Here is a 13,732-nt window from a genome sequence, read left to right as displayed (position 1 = left end):
GCCAGCTGGACGATGACGTGTGCGTCAAATGACGTGCAGGTAGTCAAAGCGCGCCACCTGCAACCCCTCTCGGCACCGTTTGAGATTAAAAGCAAATTCCAGTTGTTATTTCTTATCATTTTTATTATTATTATTTATTTTCGTTACCTACAGGTTAAACTTGTTTCTATCTTACTTCACTATATTGTGCAATTGTTAATCAGAATCAGAATACTTTATTGATCCCTAGGGGAAATTATGTTGGTTACAGTGCTCTAGTACAAACAGTAAAAAAACAGACAATACAAGAAGTAAGATTTAGCACAATATATACTTACATATAAGTCACTTACTAATAAATATCTGAATAAGAAAGAAGTGCATGTGCAAAAAGGGTGTAGCTATTGCAGTATACAGTGTGTTAGGTGGATGAGTTGTACAGGGAGATGGCCACAGACAGGAATGATTTCCTGTGTCAATCAGTGGTGCTTTTTGGTCATCTCAGTCTCTCACTGAACGTGCTCCTGTGGCTAGCCAGCATGTCATGGAGTGGGTGGGAGGAATTATCCAACATTGTCTTTATCTTGGACAACATTTGCCTCTCCGTCACCACCTTAAGAGAGTCCAGCTCCATCCCCATGCTGGGCCATGCAAGGCCATGCTGGCCTTGCAGATCGGTGTATTGAGTCTGTTGGCATCAGCAACCCTCAACCTACTGCCCCAGCATGCAACAGCGTAGAGGATAGCACTGGCCACAACAGACTTGGAGAAAATCCTGAGCATTGCATTGAACATAATGATGTTGATATGAGTCCATGGCTTATATTGTAAATGTTATTTGAGTTTTTGTTATTAAAAAACCCCACAATCTTATTTACCCAACAAACTGATTACTAAACTAATGATAATAATGATAACAACAACAACAATAATAATAATAATAATAATAATAATAATAATAATAATAATAATAAAGTATTAATAAACTATTTGTGAATCCTTTGGATGCCTCTGCATTTCTTCCTTTGCTAAATCTGTGAATCTTCTCCGAGGTCTTCCTCTTTTTCTCCTGCCTGGCATCTCCATATTCTGCATCCCTTATCCAATATATCCACTATCCTTCCTCTGCACATGTCCACCCACTATGTCCTATCTCCACTCTCTTTTTCACCTCTTTTGTGCACTGTCAGCTGTGCATGAACAGTGCACAGATATTCCTCTTCTCTCCAGTGCAAATCCCTGACCACTGTGTCACCGTCCTCATGTCCTACACCACCCTGTACCTTTAACAACTTCCCCATGTAGTCCCACAGTTCCTCTCTTGGGACCCTATCATCTGCTTTCTCTAGATGCAAAAAAAGACACAGTGCAGCTCCTTCTGACCTTCTCTTTACTTCTCTATCAACACTCTTAAAGTGAGTCTGTGGTGCTCTTTCTCAGCATATTTCTGCTCGCTGATTGTCACCTCCCTTGTTAGCATAGCTTCAACGAATTTTTCCCATAACTTCATATATGGCTAATCAAATTTATCCCTCTGTAGTTACAGTTTGCACATCACCCTTGTTCTTGAAAATTCATATCAGTGCACTTGACCTCCTTTCTTCAGGCATCCTCTCATTCTCCAAGATTGTGTTAACCAATCTGGTCAATAAGACAACATCTCCATACCTCCACAGGTATGTCATTTGGACCAACCACATTTCCACTCGTTGTTCGTTTCATAGCTGGCTCATTAAATTTTCTGAAAAATGTGTAATGTAGTTATAGAAAAATATATATAACAGAAGATTTGTGTAAAAATGTCATATGTATGAAGAGTTTTAATGCATAAAAAACTCCATACTCTTTTAGTTCAACTTTAATTTACTTGTTATAAAAAGAACACACCCACACACACACTCACACACAAACACATCTATCTATCTATATACATATACTTATATATGATTATATATATAAACTTCTTGTTGTTTCATTTTCTTTCCATCTTGGGTTGGTCCTGTCGGTTGTCCTCGTAGGACATGTCCAGAATGCCCTGTGGCCAGTTATGGTCGAATAAATATTAAAAAAAAAACCAAAACAAACTAACATTCTGTAGCGTTTAGTTTTTATTTTTTGCTTTATTCTTTTCCAAGCAATTATCTCTGTGGGCAAAAAGCTGAAATAATTCAGTTGAATTATTCAACTAAAAAAAAAATAAAAAAAAATAAAAAAATGCCACGTTCGTCGTGACGTCACCAGCAGCCGTCAGTCGACGTCGCAGACATGGAGGAAGTGAGAGGTGAGAGATTTACTCCTTTTAAACTGCCTGAAATGACCTCTTTCACAGATACATACTCAGCTAGCTAACAGCAGATGTTCGTTTACGCTGCGTGATGTCCGGTGCTGCTCGGTAATGTGACGGGAGGCTCGGCGTTATCCGAAAAACCACCTCATTGTTTCAGCCGGTGTTTTGATTGCTTTACGTGTGGCTCACTGACCTTTTCACTGTGCTGTTAGCACCTCAGCCACAAAGATGGAGTTTGATATTTTTTCCCCACCGCATATAAAACCTCTACTTTCAGCTACATTTGTCTGAAACCGGCAAACAGAGCCTGCCAAACGTAAAGCTGCTTACTGTGTGTTTCTGTCCTGTGAAGGCTGCACCGTCAGCTGCCTGGTGTTCTGATTAAAAATGTACCCCCAGCAATCCGTTCCGCTTGTCTTACTGGTTTAGCGAAGCAGGTAGTTATTAGAAATCCAGTGAAGCTTGTTTATTATTATTATTATTATTCAAACTGTGATAAGACAGAAAGAGATTAATGAGGTAAAGATATATTTTTTTAAATCAATCAACTCAATAAAAAGTGTTATTAAATAAATTAACATCATGTAAAAAGCCGAATATAACACAATAACGATCTTAATAAATAAAACTATGAGGTGTAAGGTAGAGACGATTTTCCTGTACCTACATAAATCTAATGCATTTTAATATTTTTATAGATGAGTTTAACTCAGGTTTTTTCTGATGATTGGTATTGCATTATAAAGGATTACTGGATCAAGGTCACAAAAAACAATTATTACCATGAGCGTCTGATGATATTTAAAGATGGCTTGTTATTTGAATGATCTTAGAGCAGTACAGCTATCACCATTAAAAGCTCAACATGGGTCTCACTGTGTGTGAAGATGGAAACCTGATGTGTTACTGTCTCAGTTCTGCTGCTGATAAACTGGCTGCTGTGTGCATATGCACCTGTCATTAGAACATTAAAGAGGCTCATACTGGAGTTTTGTAACTCACTGTATGTTTTTGTTTTTTTGTTTTGTTTTTTGTAATATTTATATACTTATTGCACATTAAATGTTTCCTCCTCAGTGTTTCCCCTGACCTGTGCTGTGCAAAATTATGCATGGGGCAAGGTTGGACTGGACAGCGAGGTGGCCAAGCTGGTGATTGGCGGAGATGCACTTGCTGTTGTAGAGGCTGATAAACCTTATGCAGAGGTAAGGCCCAGAGATATTTGGGGTACCTGTTGGAGGGAGGGTGGTGAACATTTAACACTCAGTATTGAAAATGTGCAAGCATGCATGTGATTCATTCTTTAAAGTTAAGGAAACATAATGTTTTCAGGTTTTGTGATATCTTGAGACCACTATGCTGGAACAGAGCTGGAAACTTTGTTTTCACTCTGGTTTTCTGGAATAGATTTGAATAAAATTGTAGGACTACCATTTCTTGAGATAGCTATGTTTGAGTCGCTTGAGCTTGTTTACACTTACTGTCAGCACTGAGGGATCTTTAACATTTGAATTTAGCTCTGTAGTCTTATGTTACCGTTAATGATAAACAACTCATCAGCCAAGCAAAAATAAGGTAATCATTTTGGTTTTAAATGCAGTCGTGTCCTAGGCTGTCTTGGCACTGGCTCAGTGCTGTGCATGCCTTTAATAAGTCTGTTTTTATTTAGCCACAACAGCTTTGCAGTGTTTGTCATAAAGGTCATTAGTTCAGGTTACGATAGTGCTGATATTTTCACATACTGCGGACCACATCACGTGGTTGTTCACATTTTCAGAAGGATGGCACTGATCAACACATTATGTGACATGTCTTTTTGTTTAACTGACTTTTGGCGTTTTATTTTGTTTTGTTCTTTTTAAGTGACTTGTCCCAGTCTGTCACCATATTATCGAACTCTTCCCACAGCTGGTGCTTTTTTTCCCACAGACTTCCCTTTATAGTCACAGTCATTGCCCCCTGGTGGCTAGTAAAAACAACGCAGATTTAAGGTACCTAAGGCGTTACGTTTCAGACCTGGGCCTCTAATATGAATAAACATTCACACAAAACTAGTTAACTGGCTAAATTATCCCAGGGCTTCCCCTTCCCGTTCACATAAAAGGGGTGGTCTTGGCATCACCTGACCAATCTAAAGGGGGCATTTCACGGGTGGTATGACTTCTTTTTTTTTCACAGAAAATGGTCCCTATCTGAGCCACCTACTGCAGAGATGTTATCAAATGGTTCTCATTGAGAACATATAAAATATACTATATGAGTATGCAAGACTGCAAGATATGCTGTAGAAAGTTATTAATCTGGTTATTTAGCGGTAAAAGTAATCATTTTAATTCCAGATATTTACACATTAGAGTCCATTTAAACTTTAAAGCTACACAGCTTGATAAACAAGATGTGGAAACCAATTCAGTTAGTCACGGATCAAAGTGAAATTAATTGTACTGATTGAACAGGTATTTTCTGTGTGTTTTGTGTTCTAGAAGCAGTGTAAAAAAAGATTTAGCATCAAATTATAATTAAATACAACTGTATTTGATTTTCTAAATCTCTGAATCATTACACACTCATTCTGTGATATATTGCGTATAGCACACAGTTTGTGCTTCATTCAGTGGTTTTAGGCACGGCTTAACAAGCAATAGAAAACAAATTCCCCCAGCAGACAATCTATTAAACAACCATGCTGTGAATAAAAGACTCCATACAAACGTCATTGATTCTAAATGGAAACTCTGGAAGTAGTTTGGTTAAATATAAAAACACTATTCAACCTTAGTGTGCTGTCAAATTTGATATGAAGTCAGGAAGTACAGTGTAGGTGTCTAGTTTTTGGATCATCTGTTTGCTCTCTGACACATGACTTTGACAGAGCTTGTTCTTTATTTACAAACTGGAATAGTGCTCTGATCCCGTAGATTACACTCTCATAGTTTGGATTCCTTCCTTTTCACTGACTATAAATGACCATGGTTTGGAGTATTGGATTAATTGGGTCCATGTATAATCGCAGGCTTTTCTCTCAGTCAGCAAGACATCTGGGGCCTCTCATAGGAGTTTTAGAAAGTTTCAAGGCAGATAAAAAGAAAATAAGGCGAGCTACAAAACTGTGTTTTTTATTATTTATTCAATTATATTTACTTAAGATTTAGTACTTAGGAAATGTAAAGTGTGCCCACTTTTGGAACCTCTTGCTGCAACACCAACTGGAATATTTCTAAATAAAGTAAATAAAGTATGAGCTGTTATTCAGCTGAAAGCTATGCTGTTTTCTCCAGCTGTGGATGGGCGCTCACCCAAAAGGTGACGCCCAGATTAAGGACAACAGGATCGCACAGACCACCCTGGGCCAGTGGATCGCCCACTTCCCTGCCTGCCTGGGCTCAAAGGTGAAAGACACCTTCCAGGGTCAGCTGCCTTTCCTCTTCAAAGTTCTCTCGGTCAACACGGCTCTGTCAATACAGGCCCACCCCAACAAGGTGAGTACACAGACTCCCACACCTACTCAGAGTTCAAGTTCTGCTGAAGCTGGCTCATCATTGTGAACTGGCTGAAGTTTATGGGTGGAGGCAAATGTCAGCTGCTTTATCAAATGATTTATCAGGAGAAGACATTACTCAAATCTACTTGTATAGCATGTAGTGATACTAAACTCATTATAATTTCAAGCTTTTTAGGACCAAGGACATACTTTTTTCCTTTGTATGTGTATGAAAACGCATGTTTTTTTCTATAATGTTTTGGTCAGGAATTAGCCACTCGACTACACACTCAGTTTCCGGAGCACTACCCAGACACCAACCACAAGCCTGAGATGGCCATTGCTCTCACCCGCTTCGAAGGCCTCTGTGGTTTCAGACCAGTGGAAGAGATCCTGGAATTTCTTGAAAGTGAGTTTTGGATTTTTTGTGTCAAACCAAAAAAAACATATTCTCTGCTTCAAATGGTCATAAAACAAAATTAATCTGTGTGTGTTTATTTGTCAGAGGTCCCAGAGTTCCACACTCTGGTGGGTCACGGGGCAGCACAGGAGCTGCGGGCTAGCGTGGGAGATGCAGACCGTACGAGCCAGGCGCTGAAGAGGTGCTTCACCAGGATGATGGACTGGGAGAAGAAGGTGGTGGTAGAGAACCTCAACGAACTGGTGAAAAGGGTCACGGAAGACGGTGAGAATTAATTCGTTTAAATGATTGTCGACAGGTTGCACGATGTGTGTGTAGATATGTGTCGTTTAACTATTACACATTTCTGAGGCAGTTTTATTGTAAATTACACAAAAATTGAATGAAGGCCACTGAAGGCAAAAAAATTATTTTGAAAATGTTTTATTAAAAAGAGTTTAATTTACAATAATAGATTCTTTAAAAGATCTATACTATATTAAATGAAGAGAAAACACTGACAATTGCAGAGTCAAAGTCTGATTTGCAGTATTTGTTTTTATAGCCAAGGATAATTTTTAAAACTAATCTCTTAATGTGCAATTTTAAATGTATGTTCTTGTATACACAGCTTACAGCTATCTACTGTTATGTTTGTAGTTCTGGCCACATTTTAACCAGGACCTACATGTTGAAGATCGAATCTGTGTGTCAGATTGGAGTAATTACTAAAATATAAAGGCTAAGAAACCTTTGTGTGATTCTGTTGTATACTGGCATTGGATAGGAAGGTTTCTCATTAGCTAGTGATGATATTTTTAATCTTGACACCCTCGGGCAGTCAGGGCAGATGGCTGCCCCTCCCTGAGCCTGATTCTGCTGGAGGTTTCTTCCTGTTAAAGGGGAGTTTTTCTTTCCCACTGTTGCCAAGTGCTTGCTCCTATGAGCAAGCATTTGACTTGAGGCGTTTGATTTAGCACTACATAAACTGAATTGAATTGAAAAAGTATGTAACAGCTGAAAAATTGTGATATCCGCTAACTTGAAGCGTTTACTAAAACAATTGCTGAAGAATAAATAATAATTTGAGGGTATTTGTGTTAGAACAAATAGCTACAGTGAAAGGGTAGGATCCAGTTGTGATTGTGTTGCAATTATACAAAAATAACTTTAAAACACACGGAGAAAAATAAGAGCTCAGTCTGATCTTATGTTTTGCTAACACAGTCCTGCCTTGGGATGTTTGTGATCCTTGCAGCTGCAGCTGGAAAGGACACGTCAGGCATCAATGGTGACCTGTTACTCCGTCTCCACTCTCAGTACCCTGGAGACATTGGCTGCTTCTCAATCTACTTCCTCAATCATGTGGTCCTGAATCCAGGCCAGGCCATGTTCCTGGGAGCCAATGAGCCTCACGCTTACCTTTATGGAGGTCAGTAGATAGCATTTACATTTATAAGATTCTGGCACAATAGAGCTCCAGATTCAGTTGAGTGAGCGTGAGTGAAACTGTTGACTCTCCAGCGTCGCTGCAGTTCTTCTGTATAACAGAGCAGCAGATACAGCTTTTAAGAGCTAGTATGGGATTATTTAGCAGCTTCGGCTTTTCTGTCTGGATGACCAGTTTGATTATGCCAAGACTGGCTTCTGTCTGTCCACAAGACTCACTTCTCTTTCTACAGTATTGGTCAGAATTTTAGTCAAGCTTACAACACACTCATTACCTAATGGGTCACATTTGTCATTTTACAGTAAATAACCTGTAAATTGGGAAGGTGCATAAGCTGGATGAGATATTATGTCATAGAAGTGCTGGGTCTTTAATCCCAATCATAAAAATAAACAATGTTTTTATCCATCTTCTGTTACTCTCAACGTCACGTCCACTGCATCTCTACCACAAATCTTAAAGTATAGATCATAAAGTCTCAGAACTGCAGGCCTCTGTAGTTTTGAGAAAATGCTACTCAAATATTGAACTACGTTCAGCTGCAGATTAATGCACAGGGAGTTTTTAAAGGAGGATTATGCATTTTTATTATTTTACACTGAAGAACCTTGAAGTATACTAAAAAGCTTGTGACAGAGCAGAATACGTATTGTTGTACAGTCAGAGATGTTTAAACTGGAATCTGTCCAACTGCTGGATGAGAGACTCTGGAGAGGAAGCTAAATTATGTCAAAGACTTTCACAGGAGTGAACTAATCAGTCTGCAGGTAGGGAAACACAAGACAGGACGTGGCCTGCTAGCAGCTAATGAACTCTCACAAAAAGTGGGGTTTGTCTGACAGTAAACAGTAAATGGTGTCTGTAGGTGTAATAGGCAGAATAAATAATGTTTTGGGTGTCACTAACATAACCAAGTGGCCAACTCCAGTAAATTCTGTGTGTGTTATTTGATTCCTTAGATGAGTTGATGTTAAATACATCGATTTAGTTATTTTCAGCAAATGACGTGGAAGCTAGTAAAACTGCCTCATCCACTGGGAGCAAACCGCAAAATGCTGAGAGCCAGCCTTTTCTTTTCTTTTCTTTTTTTTTTTTTACCAGAAATGTCGAGCTTTGGTGTCATCTTCTTTGAAACATGAAGCATACTCAAGAGCTTCTCTGTGAACTCAGCAGTCTGTGAAGCACTGATTTACTGCAGTGTCTTTGTTAGCAGCTGTCTCAGCAGAATAAAATGCAATCCGGCTATGAGATGCGTTGATGATGTGTTCAGCTCATCTTTATCTCTAGAAAATTGCCCTGTCCTGCTGTTCACCCACATGAAAGCATCTGAATCTGTTTAACATTGCAGGATTGTCTGGGAATTGATTTTAATATTTGATTTTCTATTTATCCACCCATTTAGACTGTATTGAGTGCATGGCCTGCTCAGACAACACTGTGAGGGCCGGACTGACACCCAAATACATCGATGTTAACACGCTCTGTGAGATGCTGAACTACAGCCCCGCCCCTGCCTCCTCGAAAATCTTCCCGTGTCTTCAGGACCCCTCTGACCCCTGTGTGTCCATATACAACCCGCCCGTGCCAGACTTCACTGTCATGAGGATACAGGTTAGAAAATTGTATAGTTGATCTCATCTTTAAAATAAAACCTTGTCATTTGAGAAAAAAACAACTAACTTTACGTGATATATTGACATTATATACAAATTAGACATAACACTGTGACTGCTGCTAGTTAAAGTGAATAACGCTGATTGTCTCTTTATCATGGCATCTGTTAGTGAGGAGATAGTGAACATTTTGTCCTCAACGTTTATGTGTTTCAAGTAGGAAAAATGAGCAAATGTAACGATGTGAGTGAGTTTGACAAGGACTGATGGCTAGATGACTGGGTCAGAGCATCTCTGTAGCTCCTGTTGGTTGTTCCCCATCTGCATTGGTCAGTATCTCTATCAAAAGAAGGCTTTTGGCCCAAAGAAGGAACACTGCTGAATAAGCGACAGGGTCATGGACAACTAAGGCTCATTGATGCATGTGAGGAGTGAAGGCTGGCCCGTGTGGTCTGATCCAACAGACGAGTAACTGCAGCTCAAACTGCTGAAAAAGTTGATGCTGGTTCTCATAGAAAGACATCAGAATACACAGAGCATCACAGTTTGTTGTGTATGTGGCTGCATAACAGCAGACCAGTCAGGGTGTCCATGCTGATCCGCATCAGAAGTGGACCAAGGCGCAATGGAAGCAGTGGTCTGGTCTGATGAATCATGTTTTATTTTCTTTTACATCACGTGGATGGTCAGGTGTGTGTGAGTTGCTTACCTGCGGAACACCTGGCACCAGGATGCATTATGGGAAGAAGGCAAGCTGGTGGAGTGTGACGCTTTGGGGAATGTTTTGCTGGGAAACCTTGGGTCCTGCCATCCATGTGGATGTTACTTTGATGTGCACACCCTTTGATAGAAACAGCATTCTCTGCTGGCTGTGGCCTCTTTCAGCAGCATGATGCTCCCTGCCACAAAGCAAAAATGGTTCAGGAATAGTTTGAGGACCACAGCAATGAGTTTGAGGTGTTGACTTCTCCAAATTCCCCAGATCTAAATCCAGTCATTCTGTGGGATGTGCTTAACAAACAAATCAATGGAGGCCCCCTTTGCAACTTACAGGACTTAAAGGATATATTGCTAACATCTTGGTACAGATACAGCAGCACATTTTCAGAGGTCTAGTGGAGTTCATGCCTCGATGGGTCCGGGCTGATACAGGGACCAACACAGAAATTAGGCAGGTGGTCATAATGTTATATCTGATCAGTGTATATAATAACCAGTTTAGCTTAAAATGTAATATTTGGCATATTGTGTTTTGTTTTTTAAAAAGTTAAACTTTTACTCTCAATCCATGTTTACTCGGAGTTCATATTATAGAAAACTTCCTTCCATCAGTCTGCCTTTGTGACGCTTTGACACATAGTTTGTTGAACTGATAGAGTGCAAAAACAAATTCGAAAGAAACGTGAGTTTCATGTATTTTCATGTATTTTCCAAAGTGGCTTTGATTATTTGAGTTTAGTTTTTGTAAAACTGCTTAGTTTCACTTTAGTTTTTACTAGTTTCAGTATTAGTTTTAGGGGTTTGATTTAAGGAGTTACAAATTGATCGTGCAATACAAACACAACACTTTTTGAAAGCAGCTGATTCAGTTATGTGACTCTAACAGTCTGACCAAATTAACCCTTTCACACATCGAGGTCACTACAGTGGACAGCTATGCAAAGGCTGTTTTCTTGTATTTGTGTCAGTGTTGATGGTATACTTGCACATAAACCAATACATTGGACACTGATGTGTCACTCCATACCCTGCCGGTCGTTTAATGTTACTATAGGTGTATGACGTGTTTCATTGTAATTATTGTTATTTAACTCTGTCATGAATGAATTATGACAACCTCAATCAGGATTTTTTCTTAAGTATTTTTATTCATCTTTTCATGCCTAAAGATGAATAAAAATACTTAAGAAAAAAATCCTGATTGAGGTTGTCATAATTCATGCATGACAGGGTTAACAAAGACCAATGAAGACTCATGCTAAACTTAACTGATTTCAGGAAGTTAGGTCTCAATTACAGACAGTAAAGCAAAAATAGAGAAGTCGCTTAAATCACCTTTCTTCCCCCTGTTGATGATCAGTCTTCTTAACCATATCTACATGCCTAAATACACTGAGGTGCCGACATGTGACTGATTAGATAAGAAGCAGTTTAACACGTGTAGTTAACTGTCCGGAGAGTGTATATATTGTGTACAGTGTCATTTTACTTTGTTCATGTGTCTAGATTTTATTTGATTCCAGTTCAGCAAAATGGTTTTTCATACCTAGCTTTAGTTAATGATAAACCATTATTGATGTTATTACAACACCTGTGATTTTAATACTGTTAAAAATACATGTCTACAGTTAGACCTAAACTGAAGCAAATGTCTGAAGTCACAAAGTACACATCATCAAATTTAGAAATCTGCACATGAGGCCACAGTTGTTGGTAAAACTGGATTTATATCTTATTAATCAGCAGGTGGTGCTCATGAGAGGGTCCACAGTGAGAGGAATGAATTGAGTGTAATGGCTAAAGCAATTAAAAAACGCAAACGCATGCTGATTGGTTGATTAAGGATTGACGACACACTCTTTGATTGACATCCAAACTGTCATTGGACTATTGCGAGCACCACCTTTGAACAGGAAGTCTAGAATGTTTTCTTTAGTTTTTTAATTTTTGTTTTAAATACCGACTCATTGTCACCCTTCCATCCTGCAGATCCCAGCCTCAGTGAAGCAGTACAATATTGCTCCAGTCGACAGCGCCAGCATCCTCCTGGCTATTGAAGGTGAAGCCACGGGAACGTCGCCTGCCGCTCTCTCCGACCTCACACTGACGCGGGGCAGCGTCCTGTTTGTCTCAGCCAACGAGAGCGTCTCTCTACACATCACCTCGCAGTCGGGGATGACCCTTTTTCGAGCCTGCTGCCTTCTGTAGTTGTGGGTCTGTGGTCGTTAAAGCTCATACTACCCGTTTGTTTGTATTTGTGATTTGAAGTGTCGAGGTTTGTCCTTGTGTTTTAACTGAGCTTGATGACTCGTGCACTTTTTACTAGGTAGTATAGAAGCTAAAGGAGCCTTTAGACCCAGTTTATTGACGCTCATCGGTACCTGCTGCTCCCCTTTAACCCCTAAAATGTAACATGTGGCCCTCTCCGCCACCTCCAGCACTCTTCTCTAGCTTTAAACTCCAGTTTTAATCCAATGCTGAAGGATTTAATTGGTTCTTACCCTTTTCGTGTGTGCAAGTACAACTCATAAAAACACAAAAGATTAGCACATCCAAAATTCTTTATAGGTGCTGGATAGAGGGCAGAATAAAAAGTAAAATATGTCTGTTTAGTTGCTGTTTTGGTGTTTAAGGTCCTTATTTTGCTCAAAAATAGAAATCTGAACATCTGCCGCCCCAGGACAAGTGAAGAACATCCAACATGATTAAAAGTTTTCAATTAGCTGAAGGCTGAATGTAAAAAATGTTGGTGATAACTGAAAAAAACATCAAGTACAGTTTATTTGTCAATTTTTTTCCTGCATGTTATTTTATACCCTGAATGATGAAGGTGACACACACTAGCTGTAATGAACCAAACAGCAATGGAGCATTGTGGGGGTGATGTTTACTCTTGTACACTTCACCACCACTCAGTGCTTTGAACAGCCAGACAACTAACCTGTTGAGGACAAAGCACATCTGTTTTATATGCCAGCTGCTGCGTTCCCCCAGGATCAGTGTTGTTATTTTAACATTAGCTCAAACTGGAGAATATCCACCTTTCAAACTTAATTTTAGGCAAAAAAAAAGGAAACGAAAAACAGTAAAAAGTACATAGTGTGATACTGAGATGCCTGTGCATGTTTTAGAGCAGTAGCACTCTCCAGAGCACCTTCTGTGATTACTATATCAGTGCTACAAACCAATCACAGTGAAGCTAAGCCTGCTGAGTGTTACTGTTTCTGTTACCAGCGCATGTTTTACAGTCTGGAAACATCCCATCAAAGTGGTGAAAACTCATGAGTATTGAAAATGAATGAATAAAAATAAATAAGAAGCGGGCATGAAGAGCCATTTCCATCTCTGTCCCATGAAGCATGACGATGTGGCAACCATGTAGGGGTGTAACAATTCTGAGACCAAAACCAAAACCATGATACAAACGTCCACCATGCTGTGTCAGGTACAGGTAGGTACTCTGGGATTCACGTAGAGCAGTTAAAGCATGCTAACTTTATGAAAGATGTAATAAAGATTGTTCAAGTAACAAGCAGGGACGCCTGCTATTTGTCGACTAGACATAAAGTCCAGAAGTGCTAGAAGTGCAGACTTTAATTAGTGCATGATGCAAGTTAACTGTTGATTTGAAGAGTTTGCTCAGTCACCCATAACAGGTGCGAGTACCCCTCCCTGACAGGGCGTGATGTTCGACTTTTGTATGTGGGCTTATCTGACAAAACTAACAACCAGAGCACTGTGCAGGCATGTGGGAGTTAACCTGAAAAGAAAAAATACTTCTGGTGTTTATGCTATCATTAGC

The 13,732-nt window shown here is 39.6% G+C and overlaps 1 protein-coding gene across 1 annotated transcript; it reads left to right on the top strand.

Annotated features, from left to right (window-relative positions):
- The first annotated feature begins 2,226 nt into the window (after nt 1-2,226).
- mpi (mannose phosphate isomerase) lies at nt 2,227-13,459 on the top strand. The gene is made up of 8 exons (XM_031731789.2): nt 2,227-2,260; nt 3,344-3,471; nt 5,545-5,745; nt 6,015-6,156; nt 6,253-6,432; nt 7,406-7,579; nt 9,000-9,208; nt 11,920-13,459. The coding sequence occupies exons 1-8, from the start codon at nt 2,245-2,247 to the stop codon at nt 12,136-12,138; spliced, it is 1,269 nt and encodes a 422-aa protein (XP_031587649.2). The 5' UTR covers nt 2,227-2,244; the 3' UTR covers nt 12,139-13,459.
- Nucleotides 13,460-13,732: the final 273 nt, after the last annotated feature.

Source organism: Oreochromis aureus, linkage group 7 (assembly GCF_013358895.1).
Source record: "Oreochromis aureus strain Israel breed Guangdong linkage group 7, ZZ_aureus, whole genome shotgun sequence".
Lineage (NCBI taxonomy): Eukaryota > Metazoa > Chordata > Actinopteri > Cichliformes > Cichlidae > Oreochromis > Oreochromis aureus.
This window is presented reverse-complemented; position numbering and strand designations above follow the sequence as displayed.

What these genes read in the sequence shown, in the direction of transcription:
- mpi (XM_031731789.2), top strand. An exon ending in CTGATAAACCTTATGCAGAG is followed by an intron (nt 3,472 to 5,544) that starts GTAAGGCCCAGA and finishes TGTTTTCTCCAG; the next exon opens with CTGTGGATGGGCGCTCACCC. An exon ending in TCACGCTTACCTTTATGGAG is followed by an intron (nt 7,580 to 8,999) that starts GTCAGTAGATAG and finishes CCACCCATTTAG; the next exon opens with ACTGTATTGAGTGCATGGCC.